Below are 27,500 nucleotides of genomic sequence, written 5' to 3' on the forward strand. Positions count from 1 at the left end.
ATATTTAATAGAAATATGGCTGCATCTTTTTAGTCACTGATACAGTCATTTCATCATAATTCATAAAATTTAGTTAAAATTAAAAAGATATATTGTAAAAAAAACAAAAAACAAAAAACAAGTGTGATATTGATTTGTGTTAGTGTCATTTTTCTGCCACTAGATGACATAATTGCATTCGTACGATGTTGGTGACAGCTCAGTGTATTTTTCTTCAACATGAAGTAACTTGAAGTAACGTTTTTCTTCTTCTTCTTTCGGCTTTTCCCTTCAGGGGTCGCCACAGTGAATCAGTTGCCTCCATCTAACCCTGTCCTCTGCAGCCTCTGCTCTCACACCAACTACCTTCATGTCCCCTTTGACTACATCCATAAACCTCCTCTTTGGTCTTTCTCTCGATCTTCTGCCTGGCATTTGGAAACTTGGCATCCTTCTGCCAATATACTCACTATCTCTCCTCTGGACATGTCCAAACCATCTCAGTCTGGCCTCTCTGACTTTATCTCCAAAGCCTCTAACATGTGCTGTCCCTCTGATGTACTCATTCCTGATCCTACCCAACCTGGTCACTCCCAAAGAGAATCTCAGCATCTTCATCTCTGCCACCTCCAACTCTGCCTCCTGTCTTTTCCTCAGTGGCACTGTCTCCAGAGTAACGTTTTTAAACTTGTAAAATACAACTTGACCCCGGTCTCCAAAAAAATATATGCTTTATCATTAAATTTATTCCTGCTAAATTTTGTCATGGACGTGTCCGCTGCGTTGCGACTTGAATTTTCCCAGTACGTGTAAGTGGGCTGTCATTAATCGCATGTTTAAAAAAATAAAAAATAAAATAAAATAAAAAATAGGTGCTTAACTCTTTCACTCCCAGCAATTTTCACAAAAACAATCCCATTCACTCCCGACTGTTTTACTGGATTTTGACTGATTTTGCAAGGCCCACAAAATATTGTGTTCGATTGCTATAAAAGCATGGAACCTATCAAAAGAAAGATTAAAGTCTCTTCTTTCATCAGGAAAAAAAAAAGTATGTTTCTATCCGTTTCTGTTTTGCAGCAATTAGCATTAGAAGAGAGCTAAGTTTCATCAATTTTACAAATCTATTCAAAATTGTAAGTAATTTAGCTTTTTTTTCTACTTGGCTCTGGTTGATCTCCTTTGCTCTGCTGCCACCTGCTGTCCGTTTGTGTAATAACTACCATTTCTGCAACCGTTCTTTGCAGTTGAGAGGCTGCATCAAAGCCTTTTGTGTGCTCTAGCATAAAAAAAAAAAAATAATAATAAAAAAAAATAAAAAATGTATAAATTCGTCTTTGGGACACTTAAAACAAAAAAACCCAAACATATTTACACGTTATTGGGAGCAAATGAGTTAAATGAACTCAAACTTAATGCACACACATGACACCCCTAATATATATATACATATATATATATATATATACAATCATACATAATGTGTACAGTATTGGATGCTCACTATGTAGCCATCTTTGTACCAGCGGATGAACGGGAACGGCTTCCCAGAAGCAATGCATCGCATGGTGTGCTCGGAGCCGATGTCCATTTGGGTGTTGTTGATGGTCTCGGCCCACTCCGGCGCAGCTGGAAAAACAGTAATGCAAAAAAAGATTCACTTCAACGCATTTCTAGTGGACGAGCGAGCGGTTTTGCACGGTTCACTCACACTCCACGTAGAGCCAGGCCTTGTGCCAGTCCTTCCCTTTGGTGTTGATGGCCTCGCACTCGTAGCCGCCCACGTCTTCGTACTGGACGTTGTACAGGTGCAGCGCGGCGCCCGATTCGCCGATCTCGTGGTTGGCCGGCAAGTCCGTGGCGTCCACTTTCCTCCACACGATGTGAGGGATGGGACTGCGGAGAAATCCAATATTGTTATAAATGGCAGATGGGAACGGATGACGTCACATGTGAAACAGGTGAGCAGAGATCTTCATTCGGAATGATTTCAATCAGAATGAAAAAGTCCCATATTTCGCAAGCAAAAGCCCCGAGAATCATATTTGAGTTTGAAACGTTGGACAATAAATAAATAAGCGTCAAATGAAAACGTACTTCCCCAGAGCAAAGCATTCCAGCGTGATGTTGGAGGCGAGCAGGGCTGTCGTGTCGGGAAACTTCACCCTGATGTCTGCTGGGTATTTTCGTTCCTCACCTAGAGCACAAAAAACATTATTTTCAAGGCAAATATTGAAAAGTGCTTCTCAAATATGGAATTCGACATCAAAATGAATCAACGGTGAGCTGCCTAGTTTCAAAAACGTGTGTTGTAAATTTCTCCACCTTTTACGGGGGTGAGCAACCTTTCATGTCAAAAGACTTACATAAATCAGCACAAATGTTTCGTGGAGCCGCAAAAACATTTTTCAGATTGTGATGGAGGAAACTTGAGCTGCACCACGACGCAAAAATATGAGAGCAGCATCTAAAATGTACACATTCATTTGCTTCTATACCTTTCCTCTTATAATTACTTTTTTTTAAGTATTTTTTTTTTAAGTTTTTTTTGTACATTTTAAGTCTTTTCTACCTTTCTGTCAAATTTCTGTTAATTTTATGGACATGTACATGATGGTAATTTTCTACCACTCCTCTTCCTTTTTGGACATTTTACATCTATTTTTTTCTCCTTTTTGCCATCAATTTTCTGACATTTTTGGCAACTTTGGGGCCATTTTATAGTTACTTATTGAATGTTTTCTTTTCTGCCTTTTTCAAATAAAATTTCTGACCTTGTTTGGGGCAATTCTGTGTACATTATATGTTTTGTTTGGGTTTTTTTTTTTTGCTTTTCATCTTCCTTTTTGGACATTTTATGGTCACTTTTTGGGGCAACATTTTGAGGCAATTTTAAAAACTTCATCTACCCTCTGTCTCTCTTTTTTTTTTTTTTTTGATAACTTATAAATTTGCACGTTTTGAATACAGTGTTCCCCCGTTTTCCGCTGGGGTTCGGTTCCAAAAAATACCCACAATAAATGAAATCCGCAAAGTAGTTAGCCTAATTTTTGACATTTATTAGAAATGTTTGAAGGCTCTAAAAAAAAAAATACCACCACACAGTTCATACACTTTTCTCATTGACACATTTACATTTTCTCACATTTCTCTTTTGTTCAAACATTCACAATGTCAAACCTTCATAACTTTTTATAAAATGGGTACATTACTGCACAAAAAAACAAAAAAACAAAAAACAAAAAAAAACAAAAAAAAACATGCAAAATTGCACTAAAAAAAAATCTGCGATACAAGCGGGACCGCAAAAAGTGAACACTGTATTTAATTATTCCTTTTTTTTTTTTTTTTTTAAATAAAACAATTTGTTTGAATATTTTATCTAAAAAATAAAAAAAAATAAAATGAATAAATATGTAAAAAAGTATTAATTCTACTATTATTTTATTTTTATTTTTTTAATTTATTTTTTTACTTTTATATATATATTTGTTTTTAAGAGACCCACAGGGAGCTACCAGAGAGGGACTAAAGGGCAACATGTGGCTCCAGAGCCGCTGGTTCCAGACCCCTGGTATGCTCGATGACTTTGAAGCTAGACTGTGTCATGAATCCAGAGTCACTTTCAAGCAATTGCCAAGCTTACAAGTCGGTTATTGCATCAAAAACCAAGCATTTTGCTGCAGTGTTGGAAGCACATATTAAGGTTGGATTTGTGTGTGCAGTACAAAACAAGCGCACAAAATGTGTGAAGTGCTGCCTTATTGAGTGAAAAATAAAATACAATCATACCCTGACTCCCTCGACGTCGCACAGCCGTCGCACGTATGCAAGTTTTTGAGTTCTGTTGTCGGGCTGCACGATATTGGAAAATCATGCGATATAGTTTATGAATATAGTGATATTATTGCGATATTTAACATGTACCTCAAGAAATGAAAGAATTACATTTTGTTCATGTGGCAATCCAATCGAACACAATGTATTCTTAATTAATTGTAAATTACCTCTCTTACTATTGGATGGCAGTGCACATTTTCGGGAAGTGCACTGTGTTCCAACAATGTTTTGCATTTGCATTATTAGGGTTGGAACATCCATGGAACGAGGGGCATGGAAACCAAATAAAAGGAGAGGGTGAGGAGGAGACTTTTTCAGAGTGTGCAGTACTGAATTGTATCAGTCAGTTCCTCTCCTCATGAGGTTTGGACTGAGTGTCTTCTCTCCTTTTTTTGTCATGTCTAATAAATGTCAAACAGGTAAACATGACAGTCTGACTGGTCAAATTCAGATAAAACCATGCCATTGCGATATGCATATTGCATAGGCTAATATTGCGATTTCGGTATTTTTTCGATATATTGTGCAGCACTATTCTGTTGTATTGTTTTTTTTGTTTGTTTGTTTGTTTTTTATTATGCCGCTATGTGGTGTGGTGTTTCTTTTTCCACATCACACACGGTCCCCCCCCCCCCCCCCCACCCCATATAGGAGGCATAGTTTGGGGACTTGCTTGATCTCATTGAATAAATCGAGGGAGGGTGTCGTTTTTTGACCCGAGCGTCCGCTGGACTCACCGTCGTCCGGCGGCAACGGGATGAGGGGGATGAATTTGGAGAAGACGCTCTTGCCCAGCACGGGGCTGGAGACGAAACACGAGTAGTTGCCGGCGTCCTGAGCCTCCACCTTGGAGATGTACAGGTTGCCCGTCCGCTGCGACACAAAACGGCGCCGGTCCATGTTGAGGAAGACGGGGAACTCGTTGAAGATCCAGCGGTATGACACCTCCTCTGAATAGGAAGGAGACAAGTTAGCCCGGCAGAGGAGGAGGAGGAGGAGCATGACGCTACATCGCGCATGCACACGCACACGCACGCACCTGGCCATGCTTTGGGAGGGGCGCACAGCAGGACCGCCCCTTGGCCTTCTTTTACCGTGACTGGGTCTCGCTCCTCTTGAGGAAACTCCTCGAGAACTTCAACACAGAAAACATCCGAGGGCTGCTCAATTTTGAAGAAAATCCATCCATCCATCCATCCATCCATCCATCCATCCATCTTCTTCCGCTTATCTGAGGTCAGGTCGCGGGGGCAGCAGCTTTAGGAGGAAAACCCAGACTTCCCTCTCTCCAGCCACTTCAACCAGCTCCTCCGGAGGGATCCCATGGCATTCCCAGGCCAGCCGAGAGACATAGTCTCTCCAGCGTGTCCTGGGTTGTCCTCAGGGCCTCCCGCTGGTGGGACATGCCCGGAACACCTCCCCAGGGAGGCGTCCAGGAGGCATCCGAACTAGATGCCCGAGCCACCTCAGCTGGCTCCTCTCAACGCAGAGGAGCAGCGCCTCGACTCTGAGTCCCTCCCGGATGACCGAGCTTCTCACCCTATCTCTAAGGGAGAGCCCGGACACCCTGCGGAGGAAACTCATTTCCTTTGCCTTTTGGCTCAGCTCCTTCTTCACCACGACGGACCGATACAGAGTTCGCATCACTGCAGACGCTGCACCGATCCGCCTGTCGATCTCCCGCTCCATCCTACCCTCACTCGTGAACAAGACCCCAAGATCCTTGAACTCCTCCACTTGGGGCAGGATCTCATCACCGACCCGGAGATGACACGCCACCCTTTTCCGACTGAGGACCATGATCTCGGATTTGGAGGTGCTGGCTGCGAACCACTCCAGTGAGAGTTGGAGATCCCGGCTTGATGACCCGGAGATCCCGGCTTGATGAAGCCAACAGCACCACATCATCTGCAAAAAGCAGAGATGCAATGCTGAGGCCACCAAACCGTAACCCCTCAATGCCTCGGCTGCGCCTACAAATTCTGTCCATAAAAATTAGGAACAGAATCGGTGACAAAGGGCAACCTTGACGGAGTCCAACCCTCACTGGAAACAAATCCAACTTACTGCCGGCAATGCGGACCAGACTCTGGCAACGGTCGTACAGGGACCGAACAGCACATATCAGGGGGCCCGGTACCCCGTACTCCCGAAGCAGGATTCCCCGAGGGACACGGTCGAACGCCTTCTCCAAATCCACAAAACACATGTGGACTGGTTGAGCGAACTCCCAGGCACCCTCGAGGTCCTGCTGAGGGTGTACAGATGGTCCACTGTTCCACGGCCAGGACAAAAACCACACTGCTCCTCCCGGATCAGAGATTCGACTTCCCGACGGACCCTCCTCTCCAGCACCACTGAATAGACCTTACCAGGGAGGCTGAGGAGTGTGATCCCTCTGTAGTTGGAACACACCCTCCGGTCCCCCTTCTTAAAAAGGGGGACCACCACCCCGGTCTGCCAATCCAGAGGCACTGTCCCCGATGTCCACGCGATGTTGTAGAGGCGTGTCAACCACGACAGCCCCACAACATCCAGAGTCTTTAGGAACTCCGGGCGGATCTCATCCACCCCCGGGGCCCTGCCACCGAGGAGCTTTCTAACCACCTCAGTGACTTCGACCCCAGAGATAGGAGAGCCCACCCCAGAGTCCACAGACTCTGCTTCCTCAAAGGAAGACGTGTTGGTGGATTTGATGAGGTCTTCGAAGTATTCCCCCCCACCGATTCACGACGTCTCGAGTCGAGGTCAGCAGCACCCCATCGCCACTACACATAGTGTTAATAGTGCACTGCTTTCCTCTCCCGAGACGCCGGATGGTGGACCAGAATTTCCTCAAAGCCATGCGGAAGTCGTTTTCCATGGCCTCCCAGAACTCCTCCAATGTCCGAGTTTTTGCCTCAGCAACCGCCGAAACCTCGTTCCACTTGGCCAGCCGGTACCTGTCAGCTGCCTCCGGAGTCCCACAGGCCAAACAGGCCCGATAGGACTCCTTCTTCAGCTTGACGGCATCCCTTACCGCTGGTGTCCACCAGCGGGTTCAAGGATTGCCGCCGCGACAGGCACCAACCACCTTACGGCCACAGCTCCGATCGGCCGCCTCAACAATGGAGGCGCGGAACATGGCCCATTCGGACTCAACCCTCACAATACGTTTGGGTCTGCCAGGTCGGACCGGCATCTTCCCCCACCAACGGAGCCAACACACCACCAGGTGGTGATCAGTTGACAGCTCCGCCCCTCTCTTCACCCGAGTGTCCAAAACATGCGGCCGCAAATCCGATGACACGACTACAAAGTCGATCATCGAACTGCGGCCTGGGGTGTCCTGGTGCCAAGTGCACATATGGACACCCTTATGTTTGAACATGGTGTTCGTTATGGACAATCCGTGACGAGCACAGAAGTCCAATAACAGAACACCGCTCGGGTTCTGATCGGGGAGGGGCCGTTCCTCCCAATCACGCCCCTCCAGGTCTCACTGTCATTGCCCACGTGAGCGTTGAAGTCCCCCAGCAAGACGAGGGAGTCCCCAGGGGGAGCGCTCTCCAGCACACCCTCCAAGGACTCCAAAAAGGGTGGGTACGCTGAACTGCTGTTTGGTTCATATGCACAAACAACAGTCAGGACCCGTCCCCCCACGCGAAGGCGGAGGGAGGCTACCCTCTCGTCAACCGGGGTAAATCCCAACGCACAGGCGCCAAGCAGGGGGGCAATAAGTATGCCCACACCTGCTCTGCACCTCTCACCGTGTGCAACTCCAGAGTGGAAGAGAGTCCAACCCCTCTCAAGAGGACTGGTACCAGAGCCCAAGCCGTGTGTGGAGGAGAGTCCGACTATATCTAGTCAGAACTTCTCTGCCTCACATACCAGCTCGGGCTCCTTCTCTGCCAGAGAGGTGACATTCCATGCCCCAAGAGCCAGCTTCTGTAGCCGGGGTTCGGTCCGCCAAGGTCTCCTCCCTTGGCTGCCACCCAGCCTGCACTGCACCTGACCAGTGGTGAGCCCGTGGGAAGGGGGACCCACGTTGCCTCTTCGGGCTGTGCCCGGCCGGGCCCCATGGGTGCAGGCCCGGCCACCAGGCGCTCGCCAGCGAGCCCCGCCTCCAGGCCTGGCTCCAGAGCGGGGCCCCGGTGACCCACGTCCGGGCAAGGGAAACGTGCCTCCAAAGTTTTTATCCATCAAAAGGGGTCTTCTGAGCCGTGCTTAGTCTGGCCCCTCACCTAGGACCTGTTTGCCATGGGTGACCCTGCCAGGGGCATAAAGCCCCAGACAACATAGCTCCTAGGATCATTGGGACACGCAAACCCCTCCACCACGGTAAGGTGCCGGCTCACGGAGGGGTTTTGAAGAAAATATGTCCTAATCACAATTATTTTGGTAATAACGATTATGTAGATCATTTATTTTTTGGTACAAAACAAGAAAATGTTAAAAAAACAAAAACAAAAAAAAACATTAAGACAAATAAAATTCTTTGAAACACTAATTATGCAAATTCATTTTGAAAAAAAAATATTTTAAAAAAAGTTATTTAAAAAAAGGTGCAAATGTATAAATTCAAAAAATGTAAACAACTCAAAATTAGTACTAATAATCTTTTTTGATAATTATGCTGATTTTGTAATTGTGAGTGTAATAATTGAAATTGTAATTGAATTTCGATTAATGGCACAGCCCTAAAATATCCCCTCATTTAACTCATTGACTGGCAGCCATTTTGAGCGAAGTAACCTCCTTCGCTCCAGGCTATTTGACTGGATTTGGACTGATATTGAAAAGCCCACAGAATATTGGGTTCTATTGCTATAAAAACATGGAACCTACCAAAAAAAAAGATGAAAGTCTCTTCTTTCATCAGGAAAAAAAAAATATTTATTTCCGGTTCCGTTTTGCAACAATTAGCATTAGAATATAGCTAAATTTCATCATTATTTGGGTTGATCTCATACTCTGCTACCACCTGCTGGCCGTTTTTGTAATAACTACTTTTTTTTTTTTTTTTTTTTTTTTTTTTACCCCGCTGACTGAAGTTGAGAGGCTGCATCAAAGCCTTCTATATGAGCTAGCATACAAAACAAAGAAACAAACAAACAAAAATGTATAAATATGTGTTTGGGAGACATAAAACCTTTAAAATAGAACGCATTTATACGTTTTTGGGAGCAGATGAGTTAATGATGGGGAAACATCTTTCTTTTGGCTTTTATGCATGTTCTCACATCCAAACTTGACGCGGGCCTCCTTGCTGATGACGGTGCCGTAGATGTTCCGGGCCACGCAGATGTACGTGCCGGCGTGCTTCTTCTGCCTCGGGTTGCTGATGACCAAGTTGCCCCCCACCAGGCTGTAGTGCTCATCGGGCTGCTCCATCAGCTTGATCTCCCAGTTGTCGCGGCGCCACCTAGCCGCCGGAACAAGGTTAGTTTTAGTGAACTAAAACTAACCACAAAAAAAAAGAAAATTAAAATTAAAAAAAAACAATTTTGTGAACAGAATAAAAAAAAAATGCTTTTTAACTCATTCACTGAAGCAGCCCCCTTCGCTGCCGGCTGTTTTACTGGACTTTGACTGATTTTGTGAGGCCCATAGAATATTGCGTTCTACTGCTATCAGAACATGCAACCTACCAAAAGAAAGATTAAAGTCTCTTCTTACATCAGGGGAAAAAAACAAACAAACTATATTTGTATTTGCTTCCGTTTTGCAGCAATTAGTATTAGAATACAGCTAAATGTCATCAATATTCACAAACCTCTTTAAAGCAATGGGGAAAAGAGCTTGTTTCAACATGGCCCTGGTTGATCTCTTATATTCTGCTGCCACCTGCTGGCCGTTTTTGTAATTACTACCATTGCTTGAAGCGACCTCTTCAGGTCATAGGCTGCATCAAAGCCTTCTGTATGCGCTAGCATATAAAAAACGCATGAATACGTTTTTGGGTCCACGGCAATATTTAATGTTTTTATACGTTTGTGGGAGCAAATGTGTTAAGAAACGAAAACTAACAAACTACATTTTATGTTTTCAAAACTAACTAAAACTAACTATAATTATAGCAACAATGTCCTTCGTTTTCATCTTTGGTAATTAATGCATGAGCCTGGGGATGATTTTAAATGTGATTTTTAGTATATTTATTTCAATATTCACCGGAATAAGGACGATTGAAAGTGTGTCACAAAAAGTGTGGCGGCCGTCGGGGGGGGGGGGGGGGGCTTGTTTGGGGGGGGGTGGAGGTATGGGTGGGTGGGGGGTTGGGTGCTGGGGGTCGGGGTGTGTTCGGGGGTTTGGGGTTCGGGGGTGGTGGGGCCTGGGTCGTGGTGGATGGCGGGTTTGGGTGGGGTGCGGGGGGGTCGTGGGGGGATGGGGGCTGGGGACCGGTGGGGCGCTGTGGGGGCCCGCTGGGCCTCGTTCTGCGGCCTTGGGCTCGGGGGTGTGGGCCGGGGCTGGGGCGGGGGTGTTCCGGGTGTCTGGGTCGGCTCGCCGACCGGTGTCCGCTCGGGTGGCTTGGGGGTGGCCTTGGTGCTGCCGCGGCCTGGGGATTCCGGGGGGGGGGGGGGTGCTCGCTTTGCTGGACCGCGGTTGACGGCTTCTTTCTTTGGTGGTGGTCCTTATGCATGCCAGATCCGTCGCACCAGCATCTACTGAAACTCAACAGAAGTACCCTCTCCCTCCCACAGCCCCTTGAATCAGTTGGTGCTGGTGTCTGTGGTTCTCACTTTGCTTTATCTATCCTTCCCTCCTTCCTCTCTTTAGTTTTTCCTCTGGTCACTTGAGATCTTAATTTATTAGAAGTATGAGGTTTCTGGGGTTGGCATAAGACTCTGGTTTTGTAACCACGCAGGAGGGGTCTTGTTGGTGCTGGACTTCACTTTGATGGATTGGATGTACTGGCTTCTATGGATCTCACTCTGCCTTATCGATCCTTCCCTCCTTCCTCTCTTTAGTTTTTCCTCTGGGCTCTTGAGATCTCGCTAAATTTGCTGGAATTTAGAGGCTTCCGGGGTTGGCGTAAGACTTTGATTTTGTAATCATGGGGAAGGCAGGAAGTGTTTGGTCGGTGCTGGATTTCACTTTGATTTACCTTTCTTTTCTCTTTATTTCTTTTTTTTTCTGACTTTTTCTCTGGTCTCCTGACCATTTAAACCTCACGACTCTGGCAAGATTCTGAAGTACCTGGTTAAGGCGAAGGGTAATGGGATATTTATAAGGTTTTAGGTGAATGAATGAGTATAAATTTATACGTATTTGCACACACGCACGCACGCGCACGCACGCAAACGCACGCAAACGCACACACGCACGCACGCAAACGCACGCACACATACACACACAAAAAAAAAAAAAGAGCAATGATGACAAGACGTTGAATCGGTAAGACTACCGAATGAACAATTCTGAGCTCTTTAAAAAAAAAAAAAGAAAGTGTGTCACACAGAAGTGATGTCATCTCGCAGCAGCCAATAGAAAAGCACCTTCACATGACATCACTCCCATGCTGTTTTTTAAATATTGCGCACAAGTAATACACATTAAAAAAACTAAAACTAATACTGAAACTAAAACTAAACTAAACCAAAGCATTTATTAAAGAACCAAAACTTATAAAAACTAACAGAACCACCCTGAAAACTAATTCAAACTAACTCAATTTAAAAAACAAACCGAAATCAAAACTAAGCAAAATGAAAAATTCCAAAACTATAATAACCCTGCATATGATCTGCATGCAAACGGAATGCGATGTCACTTTGCCTATCTGTATCCTACTAACCTGTAGGAGGCTGGCGGGTTGGCCCGGGCCCTGCAGTTCATGGAGATCCTCCCATCGGGGGAGTCCTCCGTATAAACCACGTCCACTGGCTCCTCCTCAAATATGGGCCCGTAGCCAGTAGCTTCCTCTACATATGACATCATAACATGCAGCAATCACGATAAATATACTGTACGAAGGATTCTATTTTATTTTATTTATTCTTTTCCAAAAACAACTCACCGCCAAATATCCTGGGCTCCCCAAACAAGATGGCCGCTGAGAAGAAGAGACGTTACAAGTGTTAATAAATTATGACATCCCTTTCATAATAACAATAATAACTAGAGCTGCAAGCAGCTATAAAGGGCCCTCGATGGGAGAGTAGAAGGAAAGTCACAAGTTATTCCAATAAAAGTTTTTTTTTTTTTTTTTTGCAGCGTAGGAAAAGCATATGCCGATGAGTAATGTTAAGATGCTTCTTTGTATACATTTGTAGCGATAATTGGGTCGACCACATTGGCTTTGCTTTGGGTTAACAGGAGCAAACAACGACCAAAATCCTTTCTTCATCAGTCATTTATAATCTAAAGTCGCCAGAACTCGATATTCAGTGGTTCGTTGTACTAACAAAAGAATAATAATCCACTCAGAAACACAGATGACTTAGGCGGAATAGAGTTAATAAAACATGCATTTATTCACGATTGTTACACTACAGAATCAAAACACTGCCTATCTAACTATTCTACCGTCAGAAGAAAAGAAATCAAATAAAGCTAATCAAAATAGGGAAAGAATGCGAACGAAAAAGGAAACAGGAAAAAGAGAAATTTAACTTGCCAGATCTGTGATATGTTTCAAATGTAAGTTGCACACAGTGATATGCCGAATTGGGGGACCAAACGTGCACTTACGAGTTGGATGCTGCGTAGAACGAGCAGAAACGGGAGGTCTTTGGAAAAGGGGGAAAAATCGTCAATGTTCGTTCAAAAAGGCAAGAAAAATGAAAAAGGGGCTTTTCCACAGGTGAGCAAGGGAGCCTTTCTGAGCTGTGGAATGTTTATGCAACTGCAGAGAGTTTGCTTTAGAAGAAGCAAACCAAAAAAATAAAAAATTAGAGGGTGGACTGGGCCATAGGCCATAGTTGTTACACATTCCTGAAGCTTTTTTTTTTGTATGAATAGCTGTTTCTTTTGAGGTGCAGTGAGTAGAGCGCTAATTAGCATTAGCCAATCAGACTGGAGTCGGTCATGACAATTATATATTTATTTATTTAAAAAAAAAAAAAAAAAAAAAAGCATGCAGCTACCCTCAAAATTAAAAGAGGAATGATAGCAGTCCAGCAACCATGCTGGAGAGCATGTGGACACATGGATGTGGATCATGCAGGTTTTTTGTTTTTGAAAAAGGTTACACGAGTATTGGGACAGGATATGGTGTGCTTTACAAAAGAATTGTGGGTTATGGAATACCAAACACACGCAAGGTTACTTTACGTGGGGAGTTTAACACGAGACAAAATACAGGAGGAGGATGAATACCTTGTCAAGGTGCTCTTGACAGCAAGTAAGAAAGTGATAACAAGGCTTATGGTACAAAATGGAATCACCGACCGTGGAGCAGTGGCTGTGCACTGTGGAAGAACTATTTGTAATGGAAAGACTAACGCATCGATTAAGACTACAAGAGAGACAGTTTCAGGATAAATAGGAAAAATGGATCTATCTGCCCTAATACTGTCATGTTAAAATGTTTCGTTGTTTGTCGTGTAAAATGAAAAAGATTAAAAATACAATAAAATGCAAGTTTAAAAAAAAAAGAAAAGAAAAAAAGCATGAAGCAGAAATTATTGTCAATCAAATCATTTGGAATCAAAAATCTATTCTGAATCGAATTGTGAGACAGTCAGAGATTCCCATAATATGTATGTATGTATCTGTGATTGGCTGGCATCCAGTCCAGGGTGTCCCCCCCCCTACTGCCCAGAGCCAGCTGAGATGGGCGCCAGCACCCCACCGCGACCCAAGTGAGGAATAAGTGGTCGGATGGATGGATGGATGGATGGATGGATACCTGTGATGGGCGCCGAGGAGACGAGAGCCAGCAGCAACAAGGCAGCAGAAGCCATCACAGGTCTGATACAAACAAAAAAAGAAGTGTGCTTTATGGAAACTGTCATCTGCTGAATTATAGTTGCATTATTTATCAATGCCCCCCCCCCACCCCGCCACTGACAACTGTGCCTAATAAAGTGGCAGGTGCATTTGTACAGTCTGACAGCATAATTCAAGCAATACACATTCAAAATTATTGATTTGATTTTTTTTCTTTTTATTTATTTGTAGTTTCTGATGTTATAGTCCTTCACGGATGCTCACATACAGTTAACAGTATGCAGTGGCAGCGAGTGCACCGCTGATGACTCAACAGAAAACGAGTTGCACTTCCACCGCCCATCCCGCCGCTGCAGACACCACCCTCATGTCCTTTCAAAAAAATAATAATAAATGACTGCAATTTGGTGTGTATCCACACTGCATCTTACATGTGATTGGAATGTTTTTCTCTGCCTTATTTTGGAAACACAAATGCAATCAAATGCAGCTTGCACACGGTCGGTCGGTCGGTCGGTCAGCCACTGCAATCTGTTTGTGTGTCTTTACTCGCCATGTAATCCAGTCATAGATCCTCTTTGGGATAGACAAGAGCAAATTTAGGTCACAGAATGAATTAGAAAAAAAAAAAAAAAAGATCATAACATCCAAACAGGCTCTGACCTATACAGGAGCTAAATGATGATTAATTTAATCCCTTTCGTGCCTTTCAATGTCATGTTGTTGAGTTGTTTTTGTTGCACAACAAAAGCAATTCTATTAGGTAATAACTATTCTCATGACTGCAAAATACAAATGTGCCCTTCCATTAAAAAAAAATCACATTCTAAATTATTTGAAAATAAATTCTATGCACTTTTTTTTTTCTTCCCAATCTGCAGTACTGTTTAATTTTGTTATGATTATTAATATATTTTTTGTCGAAGTCTAACTCCCCTCCAAAAAAAAAAAAAAAAGTAGGAAAGTGCGCACCCGGATGACGACTGCAGCAGCTGCCCTGCATTGCGGTAATCCGGCAACAGCAGCCGGTCCACTTTTGACACTGTCCTGACTTCCTCGCGCCATAAAACGCACCACAATCGCGCACAAGCTCACACACACACACGAAAACATCCGCGTCTTACCTTTTGTTTTTAACGCCGAGTATGTAATATGAATGCTTCTTTGGGACTGACACACCTGCACCCCAAACGCATCGTCCCGCACGCACGCACGCACGCACACAAAAACCCATCCAAGAGCAGAGGTATCTTTTCCACTGGAGCAGAGGGCGGAGAGTGACACGTGATCGCAGCCGGCCAATCAGAAAGCAGTGATGGGAGGGATGCGAGTTGGATCAAGCTTGATCTGAAAACAGGACTGCGATCATGTTATTCGTCTCGACTATATGATTGGATGACATGAAATTAGAATTACATTATTTAAATAAATTTTTTTAAAAAAAAAGCATTATCTTTGAAAATGCGGACGTCATACAACACTTGTATTTTACACGCATTAACAAACGTGTGTGTTACGTTTCACACAATCTAATAATGCTTTAAATTTCGCAGTATGTCACGTTACATAGATGAATAAGTGAAGTTTTGGTGTTAAATACCTCTCAACAAGCACAAATAACATCACTGTAAAAGAAAACGACAAGTTTTGTTTTTTGGTCAAATGTTCGCTCATCTAGCAAGTGTAATTTATCTACTTCCTGTTGGGCGGAAGTCTTATTCTGAAGGAATACGGAAAGGGATAACGGCGGATTACAGTGCATATCTCGACATACGTACGAGTACAAAAAGGAATTAACTTAAATTGATTGATAAATTAATTCAATTGACTAAAATAAAAAACAAAATATAATATTTAAATAAAATAATCAATACATGAATATAAAAAATAAAATAAAAAATAAACTAAAATAAAAAAAACAATTAAAGTGATTAATAAATTAATGAAATTGACAGTGCATATATCGACATACATGTGTGTATCGTACTCGCTAATCTAGCAACTGTTATTTACCTACTTCCTGTTGGGCGAAGTCTTATTCTGAAGGAATACGGAAAGGGATAACGGCGAATTACGGTGCATATCTCGACATATTTATGTGTACAAGTTCAAAAAGGAATTAACTTAAATTGATTGATAAATTAATTAAATTGATTAAAATAAAAAAATTAACTAAATAAAAAATATATATAATGGATATGAATAATAAAATGAAAAAAATAACTAAAATAAGAAAAGGAATGAAATTAAATTGATTAATAAATTAATTAAATTGACATGACACATCTCGACATATATATGTGTACTGTACTCGCTAATCTAGCAATTTATTTACCTACTTCCTGTTGGGCTGAAGTCTTATTCTGAAGGAATAAGGAAAGGGATAACGGCGGATTAGACGTCAATTTCACAGTACATATCTCGACATACTGTACGTATGTGTATGAGTCCAAAAAAAGGAATTAAATCGAAACTCCAGGCCACCAGTAAAGCTTTCCCTCATTTTCAATCGACGAGCACATCACAAATAATCATGAAATAATGAATATTACATTTGCTGGTGGATCTAATTAAGTGGCATGCTTGAGTGAACAATTGGTACCAATTTGAAATCTTGAAGCCAACATTTATTATACTTCCGCCGTGTTTTAACTTCATTTGAAATACAAAATGTTTTTGTTTGTTGTGTTATATCGAAGAGTAAACCACTGAACAGCCCCTCTCTCATGCTTCTCGCGTATGACATGACATGAACAGTCATATCACTGGAGGTGGCAAAAAAGAAAAAAGAAAAAAGTGTCAAGTCAGCATTTATGTTGCTGTACTTTTGTCAAAATTGTGTTTTAGACACTTCAAGTTAGGCCTCTTTTGTCCATAAACGATGCATCCTGTGAATGTGTGTGCATTTAATATATATATTTAAAAAAAAAAAAAAAAAGTGCATGAACAAGACAGGTGTCACCAGAGCTCGGCCACAATAAAAATCTCATTTTGAGTTTCAAGAAAAATAAATCACAGCAAATAAAAAGTGTAAATAATCCCAGTCACACTACCCACGATGCAGCAGGGTTGCTGTTTTTTGTTTTTTCTTCTCAGGTCACACTCAGGTCAAAGCAATTATTTACAAAATAAAAACACACGGAAAGCTGACACGAGCTAAAAACTTGATGCAAGTTATGATAAACGACGACACAGCGGCAACGAAAAGCAAACAAACATTCTCTGTGTTTTGAGAGTCGCGGACGAGCAGACGAGACCTGGAAAGGAAACAAGTGCGACGCATGTTTTAACACACGCACGCACACGCAATCGCACTCATGCACCCCCCACATTTCTTTGTCAACAACATAGTGACCATCGATGGACCAGCGTCAACTATAAAACTACTATTTTCGTTTTCCACATTCAGATTAATTTTTCCCCAATCCGTCATTTTCAACTTGAAGCGCTATTATGAGGCGATATTTTTGACCTTGCACTCGACGTTCCACATTTGTACATTTTATGATGGAGAAAAAAAATAAAATAAAGAAAATAACACCAGTTATGCCATTGATTAGGTACAGCTGCAGACAAGAAATATTTCAAAGTGAATTCAGAGATTTGTTTGTAAACATGTTTGAAGAATTGTCGAGAGAAAGTGTTCAACTGTTTTGTCACCATTTCACTGATGATACACTCGAAACAGCTGGGTGAAAAAACAACCCAATTTGGGTTCAAAAAGAGAATGAGGGGGTTCATGCAATTTTTGTTTTTGTTTTCAGTTTCTACCAAATAGTGTTCATTTTGTCTGTCTGCCATTTTGAAATTTTGTCTCAGTTTGAGTCCAATTTCAGTCACGCTTATTTAGTTTTTCATCACAGTTGGACAACCTCATCCCATTATTATTTAGTCCACTTTTAGTCGACTATAAATCGAGCATTTTTGTCTTTTTTTTTTGAGTCCAAGAAAACGTCATTTTATTTGTCTAGTTTTAGCAAACAAAAACTGTGAACGTTTTAGTGTAGTTTTAGTCATTTTACCCCTGGATATAAATATATATATTTTTTTGTCAGTAGATTATATTGAACGTTTTTGGATCTAAAACTATTTCATAATCATCTTTTTGATGAAAAACAACTTCACACACAATTACAGTGGCTACTATGGCGACATGCTGAGTTAGTAAGTTAGCCACTAGTCAGCATTAGTTAGCAGTCACATTAAAATTACTGTTGGAATCTTATAGCTGTTAGATTAATATTAAATTATAACTATAATTTACCTTTCAGCATGAATCCACCTCCTGTCCAATGTGTTTGTGCTTTGTTGTCACATGACAGTGTCACAGATGTGACAAGATTTGACAAAATCATATCATTTTCGTCTCGTTTTTGTTCATGAACGAAAATGTCCATAGATTTTAGTCCACTTTTTATTTTTGTCCCTTCTTGACGAAAATGCAGACCGATTCAGTCACGGTTGTTTATTAATGAGGGTTTTAGTCTAGTCCAGTGCTTCTCAAATAGTGGGGCGAGCCCCCCCAGGGGGGCGTGAGGCTCCATCAAGGCATCAAGGTTTGACCTCGGGGAACATGCTTTTTTATTTTTTTATTTTGATGTTTTTTACTGTCCTTAAATAAAGTGCAATTGCACCTCCACTACATTAGGGGGAAGTGGCGCTCTCATTATTGAGTGTGCGCAGGGAGCATTCGCTCGGTGGTGTAGGGGTTTTGTTTGCACTGAGCATGCATGCTTTGCACACAGCAAAAAAATAAAAATAAAAAATAGCACAAATTATTTTATATATTTTTGTTTTGCAGGTTAAAGGTTTATTTTTATTTTATTTATTTATTTATTTTTATTTTTTTAATATTGTGCTCCTGAGTTAATGTTGGTGACCAGTTTGAATGCATTATTATTTATTGATTTTCTGTAATTTTATTTTTCCATATCATATGGTTTGACATGGTCAGTCAAAAAATGTTTATAGTTTGATTAAGGATTTAATTTTATTTTTTAATTTCAGATGAAGTTTAAATATTTTCTGTTACAGTTTATAAAGCTATTCTACGGAGCCCCTAAGGTGACATGGTAGAAAAAAAAACAACTTTGCGTTCCCGGCAAACATCTTTGCATTCCCTCGCGCAAAGATTGCGTTCCCTCGCAAAACATTTTGCGTTCCCTCGCAATCTTTGCGTTTGAACGCAAAGTTGTTTTGCGAGGGAACGCAAAGTTGGTTTTTCGCTTACCATGTCACCTTCCCTGCGCCGTAAACACTTCCTGGTCATCTTCCATGTGAACAAAAGCGACGAGGATGGAACGTTTGTAAGCATGAAACAAAACAGTGGGAAAGCTTTCCCAAAACGACTAGGATGGAGCATGTATTTTTCCACTGCTTTGTTTACACGTCGCTTTTGTTCACATGGAAGATGAACCGGAAGTGTTTACGGCGCAGCGAAGGTGACATGGTAGGCGAAAAAACAACTTTGCGTTGGAACGCAAAGTTATTTGTTTTTTTTCTACCATGTCACCTTAGGGGCTCCGTACTATTCTTTGTTGTTTGTGCTAAATCTCGTGCAGCCATCATCTTAATGTTACTGCACATTGTCCTTTTAATAAACTAAACTTCAAACTTGTAAGTTGCTCCATATTTCTCTCTTTTTTATTATCTTATACGTTAATATGGATACAGTGTTATGCAGAGGTGTGCTTATAACAATTTTATAGACAAATGATACTATTTTGTTAGTCGGGGGGGCGGGGGGGAGATGTTTTCTTCTTACTGGGGGGGGCATGACAGAAAATAATTGAGAAGCACTGGTCTAGTCTAGTCTACTTTTAGTTCGGTAAAAAATGTGGGTTGACGAAATTATTTTTATTTAGTCTTTGTTGACGAAATTAACACTAATGTGGTATTTGATTGAGTGGGCTGTGGTTTGAGCGCATTTAGGAATTTCGCAAGTGGAATTGTTGAAGTTCCGCACACACTTCCTGGTTTGAACTCGGAAAAGTCCCACTTCCGACCATCCTCAAATGCAGCATAAATATACTTTTAATGACATTTTTTATATGGTGGTGTGCCGTGAGATCTTTCTCATCGAAAATATTAACCTTGCCTCATAAAGGTCAATAAACTCTGATGTGATGCGATCCAATTGATCAAAAATTCATCATTATTATTGTTATTATAACCCATGCTTTGTTCTTTGTTTTTCCCAATCCCATTCCTGAAGTTAATGAATCATCACTCCAAATCCACTGTACATACCGTACACCATATAATAAGACTTTGGGATGGCTGCAGACATGAAAATTCTGCCCATTTTTCGCGACGACAACAAAAGCGGCATCACGATGGGACTGCATGCAGTTTCGCGTGTGTGTGTGGTTCGCGTTTGGATGAATTTTGTGTCTGTATCGAAATGTCTGCAAAGGATATCAAATGGTGCAATCGCTCACGCACGCACGCACGCACGCACGCTCCCGATACATTCCTTTTCTATATTGCTTCTCTCAAAAGAGTCGTTCCTTCGACACCTTCCGGGCGTCCATCTTTGCCGAGTTTGCTCAGGGAGGTGGAAGGTGACAGGTTGCCATGGCGATGGACCAGGGCAGCGGAGCGTCCGACGCATGAGGACGACGACGAAGGGGGAGGGGTTTGTCAGACAAAGGAGTTGATGGCGTTGACGGGCGAGGGCGCCTCGGAGCTCTCGTTGCCCTCGTGCGTGTCCTTCTCCTTCTTGCCGCTGTACTGGCCGATGAAGGAGCCGTCTTCGTTGAACTGGCCGTCGCCGCCCTCGCCGTAGTCCACCAGGCTGTCATCGCTCTCGTCGCGCCGTACCGTACCGTTGGACGGCGTGCGGCTGCCCTTCAGCGGCTTGTGGTCCTCAGTGTCACTGTCCAAAACAAACAAACAAAAAAAAAAAAAAAAAAAAAGAAGTTTTGACGAGACGTCATTTCGAAATGAGTCTTGAACCCCTCAAAGGACGAGTTGACTATAATGAATGTCTGCTATAGATTTTTTTTTTCCCAGATTTTTCACTGATCAATTTTTATGGGATTTTACACTCTTAAAAACAATTTAGTCAAAAAATAACCCAAATTGGGTAAAAAAAAAATGACCCATAAATGAAATCTACCTGCAATAATGGAAATGGAAATAAAATAAAAAAATATATATGTTAATGATATATATTTGTTTCATTTATTATACTTTTTTTTCTTTTTTGTATGATTTTTACTTCATTATAAATGCTTTTTCATTCAAAATATGTTTTTTTTTAATTGACATTAATTTTTTCCCTTAAAAATATAGATTTTTTTTAAATTTATTATAGCAAAACAGCGCAGTATATATATATTTTTTCATTTATGATAGATGTTTTTTCGGTTTGGTATGATTTTTACTTCATTATAAATGCTTTTTCATTCAAAATATATGTTCTTTTTTCATTTACATTCATTTTTTTCCTATTAAAAGTATTTTTTTTATTATAGTAAAAAAACACAGTATACATTTTTTTTCATTTATTATATGTTTGTTTTTGTTTGGTATGATTTTTTTAGTTTATTATGAATGCTTTTCATCATTTATGTTTTTTTTCATTTCCAGTCTTTTTTTTTAAATTATTATTATTAAACGTATGTGTACCTTTTACTTGTTATACACAACAGAAAATGTTTTCTATCTCCATAGCAACAGAACAATATGAAACTTAGCTCAAAATAAGTATACTTGTGTGGACAAGACATGATAGAGAAGTGGGTGGGGCCTTTGCTGGAGGCTGATTGGCCGAAAGAGAAGTGAGCCGTGGCCAAGTGTGGCTTAAGTGCGCTCATGCTAATTACACAAGGAAAGACAACTAGATAATAAAACAGTTGTTTATTTGTTTGTTTTTTTCTACAACTCAAACTAAAAGAGATAATGGCATTAATTTGTTAAAAGTGGATCAGTCATGTGTTTTTTTTAATTTGTTTGTTAGTTTTCGATTCAGCCTTGCTTGCCTCTGTGGTGCGTTTGGCATCCGCTGATGTCTCTGCAGCTTCGCATAATGTTCTATATGTACAAATATACACATTAAGTGAGAAAGTGCCAATGGGAATAAGTTAAAATAAAAAAGAAAAGTCGTTAAATGTGTGTCTGACCTGTATTCTCCAAATGTGCCATCGTCCTCCTTCATAGGTTGGATCTCGGGGTCTTGGTGGGCTTCTTCTTTCTCTTTCACTAGCGTTTACACACACACACAAATGACACAAATTAATAGCGTTGAGATGTTATGATGCTCAAAAATGCATGAAAAAAAAAAATGCAAATCTATTGGCCGCTGCTAGATTATGTCACTTCTGTGTGACACATTTTCAGTCATCCTTATTGCAGTTAATATCAAAATAAATCGACTTCAAATCACATTTTAAAATCATCCACAAAGGCTCATGCATTAAATTCATTACCAAAGATGAAAACAAAGCACATTTTTGCTATCATTATAATTCGTTTTAGTTAGTTTTGTAAACATCAAATGTAGTTTCAGTTCGTTTTCGCTTTTTAGAAAGCATTTTCGTTTTTATTTTATTTCGTTAACAAAATTGCTTTGTGAATTTTCATTTTTTCATTAGTTTTAGTTAACTAAAACAACCTTAATTATTAGTAATTAATAGTGTGATTAATCTGCATTAATACATGAATAATGTGATTTATTTTAAAATTTGGATTAATCAATGAGTTAACACCTTAACTGCGACAGCACTAATATATACAGAAACTACTATAATAATGTCAGTATGTGTGTATATAGGATTTCCAAAAAGTAGATTACTGGGCCAATTATCGGTGCCGATATTTGGCATTTTTGAGAAATACCAGTGTATCGGCCTTAAAGCTGCTATTCTGAATAAAGCTGCTATTTTGAACATATTCAGACAATTTTTCACTGTCTGCAAAGATCTTTTGAAACTTTTGATGATGAATCTCGATGAAAAACCCCCAAATGAGCTATGTTCGCATGCATTTGTTACACAGTGACATACAGCACTGTCTCAGAAAATTTGAATATTGTGGTAAAGTCCATTATTTTCTGTAATGCAATTAAATAAGCAAAATACCATACATTCTGGATTCATTACTAATCAACTGAAATATTTAAATATGGCATTTTCAGCCAAATATCTTATCTCAAAATATTAGAATTCCTCAGACCAAGTAAAAAAAAATGCCATAATCAGCAATATTAAAACAATAAAAGGCTTCCAATATTTCAGTTGATTTGTAATGATTCTAGAATGCATGGCATTTTTGCTTATTTAATTGCATTACAGAAAATAATGGACTTTACCACAATATTCTCATTTTCTGAGACAGTCCTATACAGGAGCTTTTCATTTATGGATCGATTTAAATTTCCACTTTATAAATAATGATGATGACACTGGGAACTCCCTACACTTATTTTTAAAAATAAAAGGAAATTTAAAAAAAAAAAAAAAAAGGTAATTTTCGGAATATTTTTTTTTGCTATAATTTTTAAACAAAGCTCTCTATAGAGTTTAATATTTAAAAAAAAGTATATTTTTAAAATTTTGACACTAATAATTTTTCTTCTCCTGTAAATGAATATCCGCTTGAAATACGAATAATCCGAATAAGTATCAGCCTTGAAAAAGCCATATCAATCTATCACGAGGAAAAACGTTGAGTTACCTGGATATTTCCCACCCTTTTACCTGGATATTTCCCGCCCTTGTTGCGCTTGATGAAGCAGACGATGAGGAGCACCAGGATGAGCAGAGCGATGGCACACATGAGCCCGATGAACCAGCCTTGTGTGGCGATATCCACGTGGCGACTGGGCACGGCTACAAAAAAAAACAACAACAAAAAAACGCACGCACAAAGATTGAAAAAGTAAAAAAGTGTGAAGAAAATGAGCCAACATTGGACGTAGATGCTGACGTGCGCGGACATCAAATGGATTCCCTTTGCGATGATGCAACACAAGTAAGGGAAATAAATAAAAGAGCAGAGAGAGGAAGCGTGAAATGAAACTTTTGCAAGAATGTTTTCGAGTCAAACTCGATTGTGGGATGACGAACGGGACAAATGAGACAAAAAAAAATAAAAAATAACGATGTATCCGCTGCTGAGGCATGCCGCCTCACCTGGCACTGTGACCACCTCTTCATTGGTGGCGTGGTGCGTCGGCCCCGCCGGGTCTCCGGCTACCACGCGCACCCTATACGATGTCCCGGGCTTTAAGCCTTTTAAAAGATGCGAGTGGGAGCCGTTTACCGATTCCTTTTTCCAATCCTCTTTACCTGAAAATCCAAAGTTGTGTTTTGAGAGCAGACATTTTGACTTTCCCGACAGATAGTGGGAAATTTTGAAGATTATCAAGCGGGATCCTTACTGTTTTCAACCGTGTACTCCACATAAATGTTCTTATGGTGTCCAAAGTACTCCCAAGTGATCAGCGCGCACTCCTCCGAAACCGATGTGTTCACTATGCCAAACAGGGGGGCTACAGACGGTGCTGAATACACAACGCAAGGTTGGAGGGGGGGGGGGGGGGAGAAATGCTTTTTTTTAAAGGTATACTTGACTCATTGAACCATTTTAGCAGAGTTGCCAGGTACAAGCTAAGATGCTCTGGCAATTCTCTTGCACCCTCTCTATTTATTGGGGATTATTTCCTGTCCAGTTACAAAAAAATAGCGTTGCACTACTAAAGGGTGGGGAAATCGCAATAGTGCAATGCTACATTATCTAAAAATAACATATCTGTCTGCTTGGATGCAAGTGTTTTGCAAATAAGCATGTGATTATCCATTAGAAATGAAAGTTTTCGTTCCGTTTTTGCTCCAGATGGTGAGACTCATTTTAAACACAGCCACACTGGCTGGTACAGTTCTAAAATAAAAGCAGTTCACTTAAAGTTCATATGCATGTAAAGCATTTTAGCAAATACGTATATAATAACTTAGATACACTTTAAACATAACAGTAACGACTAATCGCAGCTCTTTACTGACCAAACCCAGAAAACAGGTGAGCCATGATTGGCCGTTATCTACTTCCTCAGCACAGGTGATGTCATCATCATCATCATCATCATCATTAATTGTACATGAAAAATAAGGAAGTTATCAAATTCATTCTGGAGAAAATATGAGCTTTTCACAGCTGAAAATTGCTCAATGAGTCGTGTCCCTTTAAATTGCAAAGACAAACATTTCAGCTGAAGTCAGCAACAGATAGCGAGATAAGGGGAACGTTGTGTACCCTTGTGAAGTGGGGGGAGTGCAGACTGAGTGACGGGGGAGGTTGGGTGAGGAGGGGCCTCAGTGGGGCCTGAAACAACACGCAAAAAGAGTCAGACGACACAAAAAAGGAAAGTGACCGGCAACAAGCCGAGAAGGTCAAGACCACTCGCTCACATGCATCCATAACAAAAGTGGAGACAGCAAGCAATTCGATCACATTATTATTATCATTATTAGATAGATTGATAAGATAGCTAGCTAGCTAAGATAGCTAAGCTAGCTAGCTAGCTAGCAAAGATAGATAGATAGCTAGCAAAGATAGCTAAGATAGCTAGCTAGCTACCAAAGATAGCTAGCTAGTTAGCAAAGATAGATAGCTAGCTAGCATAGATAGATAGATAGCTAGCATAGATAGCTAGCTAGCTAGCAAAGATAGATAGCTAGCTAGCATAGATAGATAGATAGATAGATAGCTAGCATAGATAGATAGATAGCTAGATAGATAGATAGATAGCTAGCATAGATAGATAGATAGCTAGATAGATAGCTAGATAGCTAGATAGATAGATAGATAGATAGATAGATAGATAGATAGATAGATAGATAGATAGATAGATAGATAGATAGATAGATAGATAGATAGATAGATAGATAGATAGATAGATAGATAGATGGATGGATGGACGGACGGATGGACGGATGGATGGATGGATGGATGCAGCATGTCATTGTAAAGCAGGGGAGGGCAAATGTTAGAGTTGAAAGGCCACTTTAGATTTGTACATAGAAGGGCCATCTCATTTCTCAATGAGTAAAGAAAAGAAGGTAAAATGTGTTTGTTTGTTTTTAATATATGAATATTTATACATTTATAATATACACCCTCGACTAGTCGTCAGCCAATCCCAGTTTAAATGTTGCTTTTTTTATTTTTTTTTATTTTTATTTTTTTTACTGATAATTAATTCTCATGACTTCATCTGTTATTTAACCAATTGAGATAAATGAGATAAATACACACACACACAAAAAAAAACTGGACATTTTCATGAACCATTTTTTGACGGGGTAGTAAAAGGCTAAATTAATGCTATAAATGCAGCGCTCTTGAAAATGTAAATGATCAGTGAGCCGGATTAAAAAAAGAAAATGTCAGCGGGCCCACCTACTTTGCCCGCCTCTGCTCTCACACACTGTTAGTGTGGCAGTGAAATAAGCATGTGCAGGTTCAGCATGCATGTCACAAGTCAATGACATTTCAATATTCAAAATATAAAAACAACAAAACAATATACACAGTGGTTCTTAAACTTGTCCTCTGTCCTCTGAACCTTTCTTTATTGATTTTTTTAAAAAATTCAAGACAAAAATAAAATGTTTTTTTTTTTTTTACAAATTCAAGACTTAAAAATAAGATTATTTTCTTTCAAATTGAAGACTTAAAAATATTTTTTTAGATTCAAGACATAAAATAAATTGATTTATTTTTTTCAAATTCAAGACATATTAAAATGTTGTTTTTTTTAATATTCAATACATAAAATAAAAAGATTTATTTTTTTCAAATTCAAGACAAAAATTGATATATATATTTTTTTTCAATTTCAAGACGTAAAAACACACGATCCTTGTAAGGAATAGGCGCTTCAGGAAGTGGATCGTTGGAAGACATATGAAATATGATTTTTGACCTCCACCGAGCCTCTCAGGTTTGATTGAAACCAGGTTAAGAACCACTCTCTTAGAAGAATAAGAAATTAAGTCCGAAAACCAGTGCAAAAAAATGGAACCTCATATGACAATGAGTCTAGATGAAATAAAAAATCAAATATTTAACCACCTAAACTAAATAATTTGCTACAGCTCGAAATCGGTTAGGGTATACATATCAATACGCTATTCAGACTTCAACATGCGGGACGACTGAAACGAACGACATAGGTTACCTTCACCTGTCTCGACAGTGGGACGAGTATGAGCTTGAGCGAGAAGGAAAGAAAAGAGAAAAGTGGCGACAAAAGGAAGTTTGAATGCGCTCCAACCTCATGATAGTTTTTTTTTTCTTTTTTTTCCTTGTAATTGGGCTTTCTGTGGTTGCGATGCCGATAAAAAGCTCACTCACTCGTTTCCATGACGGTGGAGGCCTCTTTGGTCAAATTGGCCCCGGCGCCTTTGATGGTCTTTGCGCTCAGGTAGAACTTGTAGAGGACGCTCGAGTTCAGCTTGTCCAGCGTCACAGTGGTCTCGTTGATCGGAAAATCCAAGATGGCGATGGGCCCCGCTTCAGTGCCATTCACGACTGAGAAAGACGGACGGAAGCGTGTCAACGACGTCATGTTTGTTTGTTTGTTGTTCCTCACAAAGACGCAAAGTGGCTGGCTGCTGGTACCCAAGGTTAAAAAACTAAAACTGAAATTCAAAAGACAATTTCGTTAACAAAATAAAATAAAAACGAAAATGCTTTTTAAAAATTTTATGTGAAATAGTTTTAGATCCGAATAGGTTCAGTATAATCTGCTGACCAAAATAATAATAAAGGGGTAAAATCTTAACTAATCTTAAACTAGACTA

At 40.5% G+C, this 27,500-nt stretch overlaps 2 protein-coding genes across 26 annotated transcripts in view; both read right to left on the reverse strand.

The window, feature by feature from the left end:
* The window catches only part of cntn1b (contactin 1b), a 23,190-nt gene extending 8,210 nt beyond the window's left edge, over positions 1-14,980 (reverse strand). The window contains exons 1-10 of the mRNA XM_077500887.1: positions 14,817-14,980; positions 13,652-13,713; positions 11,819-11,854; positions 11,597-11,723; positions 9,042-9,223; positions 4,859-4,954; positions 4,557-4,769; positions 2,077-2,176; positions 1,691-1,875; positions 1,484-1,608 (exon numbers count right to left, since the gene is read on the reverse strand). Coding sequence (XP_077357013.1) covers positions 1,484-1,608; positions 1,691-1,875; positions 2,077-2,176; positions 4,557-4,769; positions 4,859-4,954; positions 9,042-9,223; positions 11,597-11,723; positions 11,819-11,854; positions 13,652-13,713; positions 14,817-14,926 — 1,236 coding nt within the window. The 5' untranslated portion in view covers positions 14,927-14,980. The remainder of the gene's footprint in view (positions 1-1,483; positions 1,609-1,690; positions 1,876-2,076; positions 2,177-4,556; positions 4,770-4,858; positions 4,955-9,041; positions 9,224-11,596; positions 11,724-11,818; positions 11,855-13,651; positions 13,714-14,816) is intronic.
* A 1,317-nt stretch (positions 14,981-16,297) lies between these two features.
* Positions 16,298-27,500, reverse strand: part of nrcama (neuronal cell adhesion molecule a) — a 51,544-nt gene continuing 40,341 nt past the window's right edge. For 8 of the 25 annotated variants that reach the window (XM_077500863.1, XM_077500872.1, XM_077500884.1 and 5 more), the window contains 8 exons: positions 27,052-27,228; positions 26,876-26,908; positions 24,949-25,017; positions 24,077-24,199; positions 23,829-23,984; positions 23,394-23,525; positions 21,819-21,897; positions 16,298-20,569 (listed from right to left, as the gene is read on the reverse strand). In XM_077500863.1, coding sequence (XP_077356989.1) covers positions 20,335-20,569; positions 21,819-21,897; positions 23,394-23,525; positions 23,829-23,984; positions 24,077-24,199; positions 24,949-25,017; positions 26,876-26,908; positions 27,052-27,228 — 1,004 coding nt within the window. In that variant the 3' untranslated portion in view covers positions 16,298-20,334. Of the gene's footprint in view, positions 20,570-21,602; positions 21,730-21,818; positions 21,898-23,370; positions 23,526-23,828; positions 23,985-24,076; positions 24,200-24,948; positions 25,018-26,875; positions 26,909-27,051; positions 27,229-27,500 lie in introns of those variants that run through there. The other 17 variants (XM_077500886.1, XM_077500882.1, XM_077500885.1 and 14 more) reach the window with 9 other exon arrangements.

Source organism: Festucalex cinctus, chromosome 16, assembly GCF_051991245.1.
Source record: "Festucalex cinctus isolate MCC-2025b chromosome 16, RoL_Fcin_1.0, whole genome shotgun sequence".
Taxonomy (NCBI): Eukaryota; Metazoa; Chordata; class Actinopteri; order Syngnathiformes; family Syngnathidae; genus Festucalex; species Festucalex cinctus.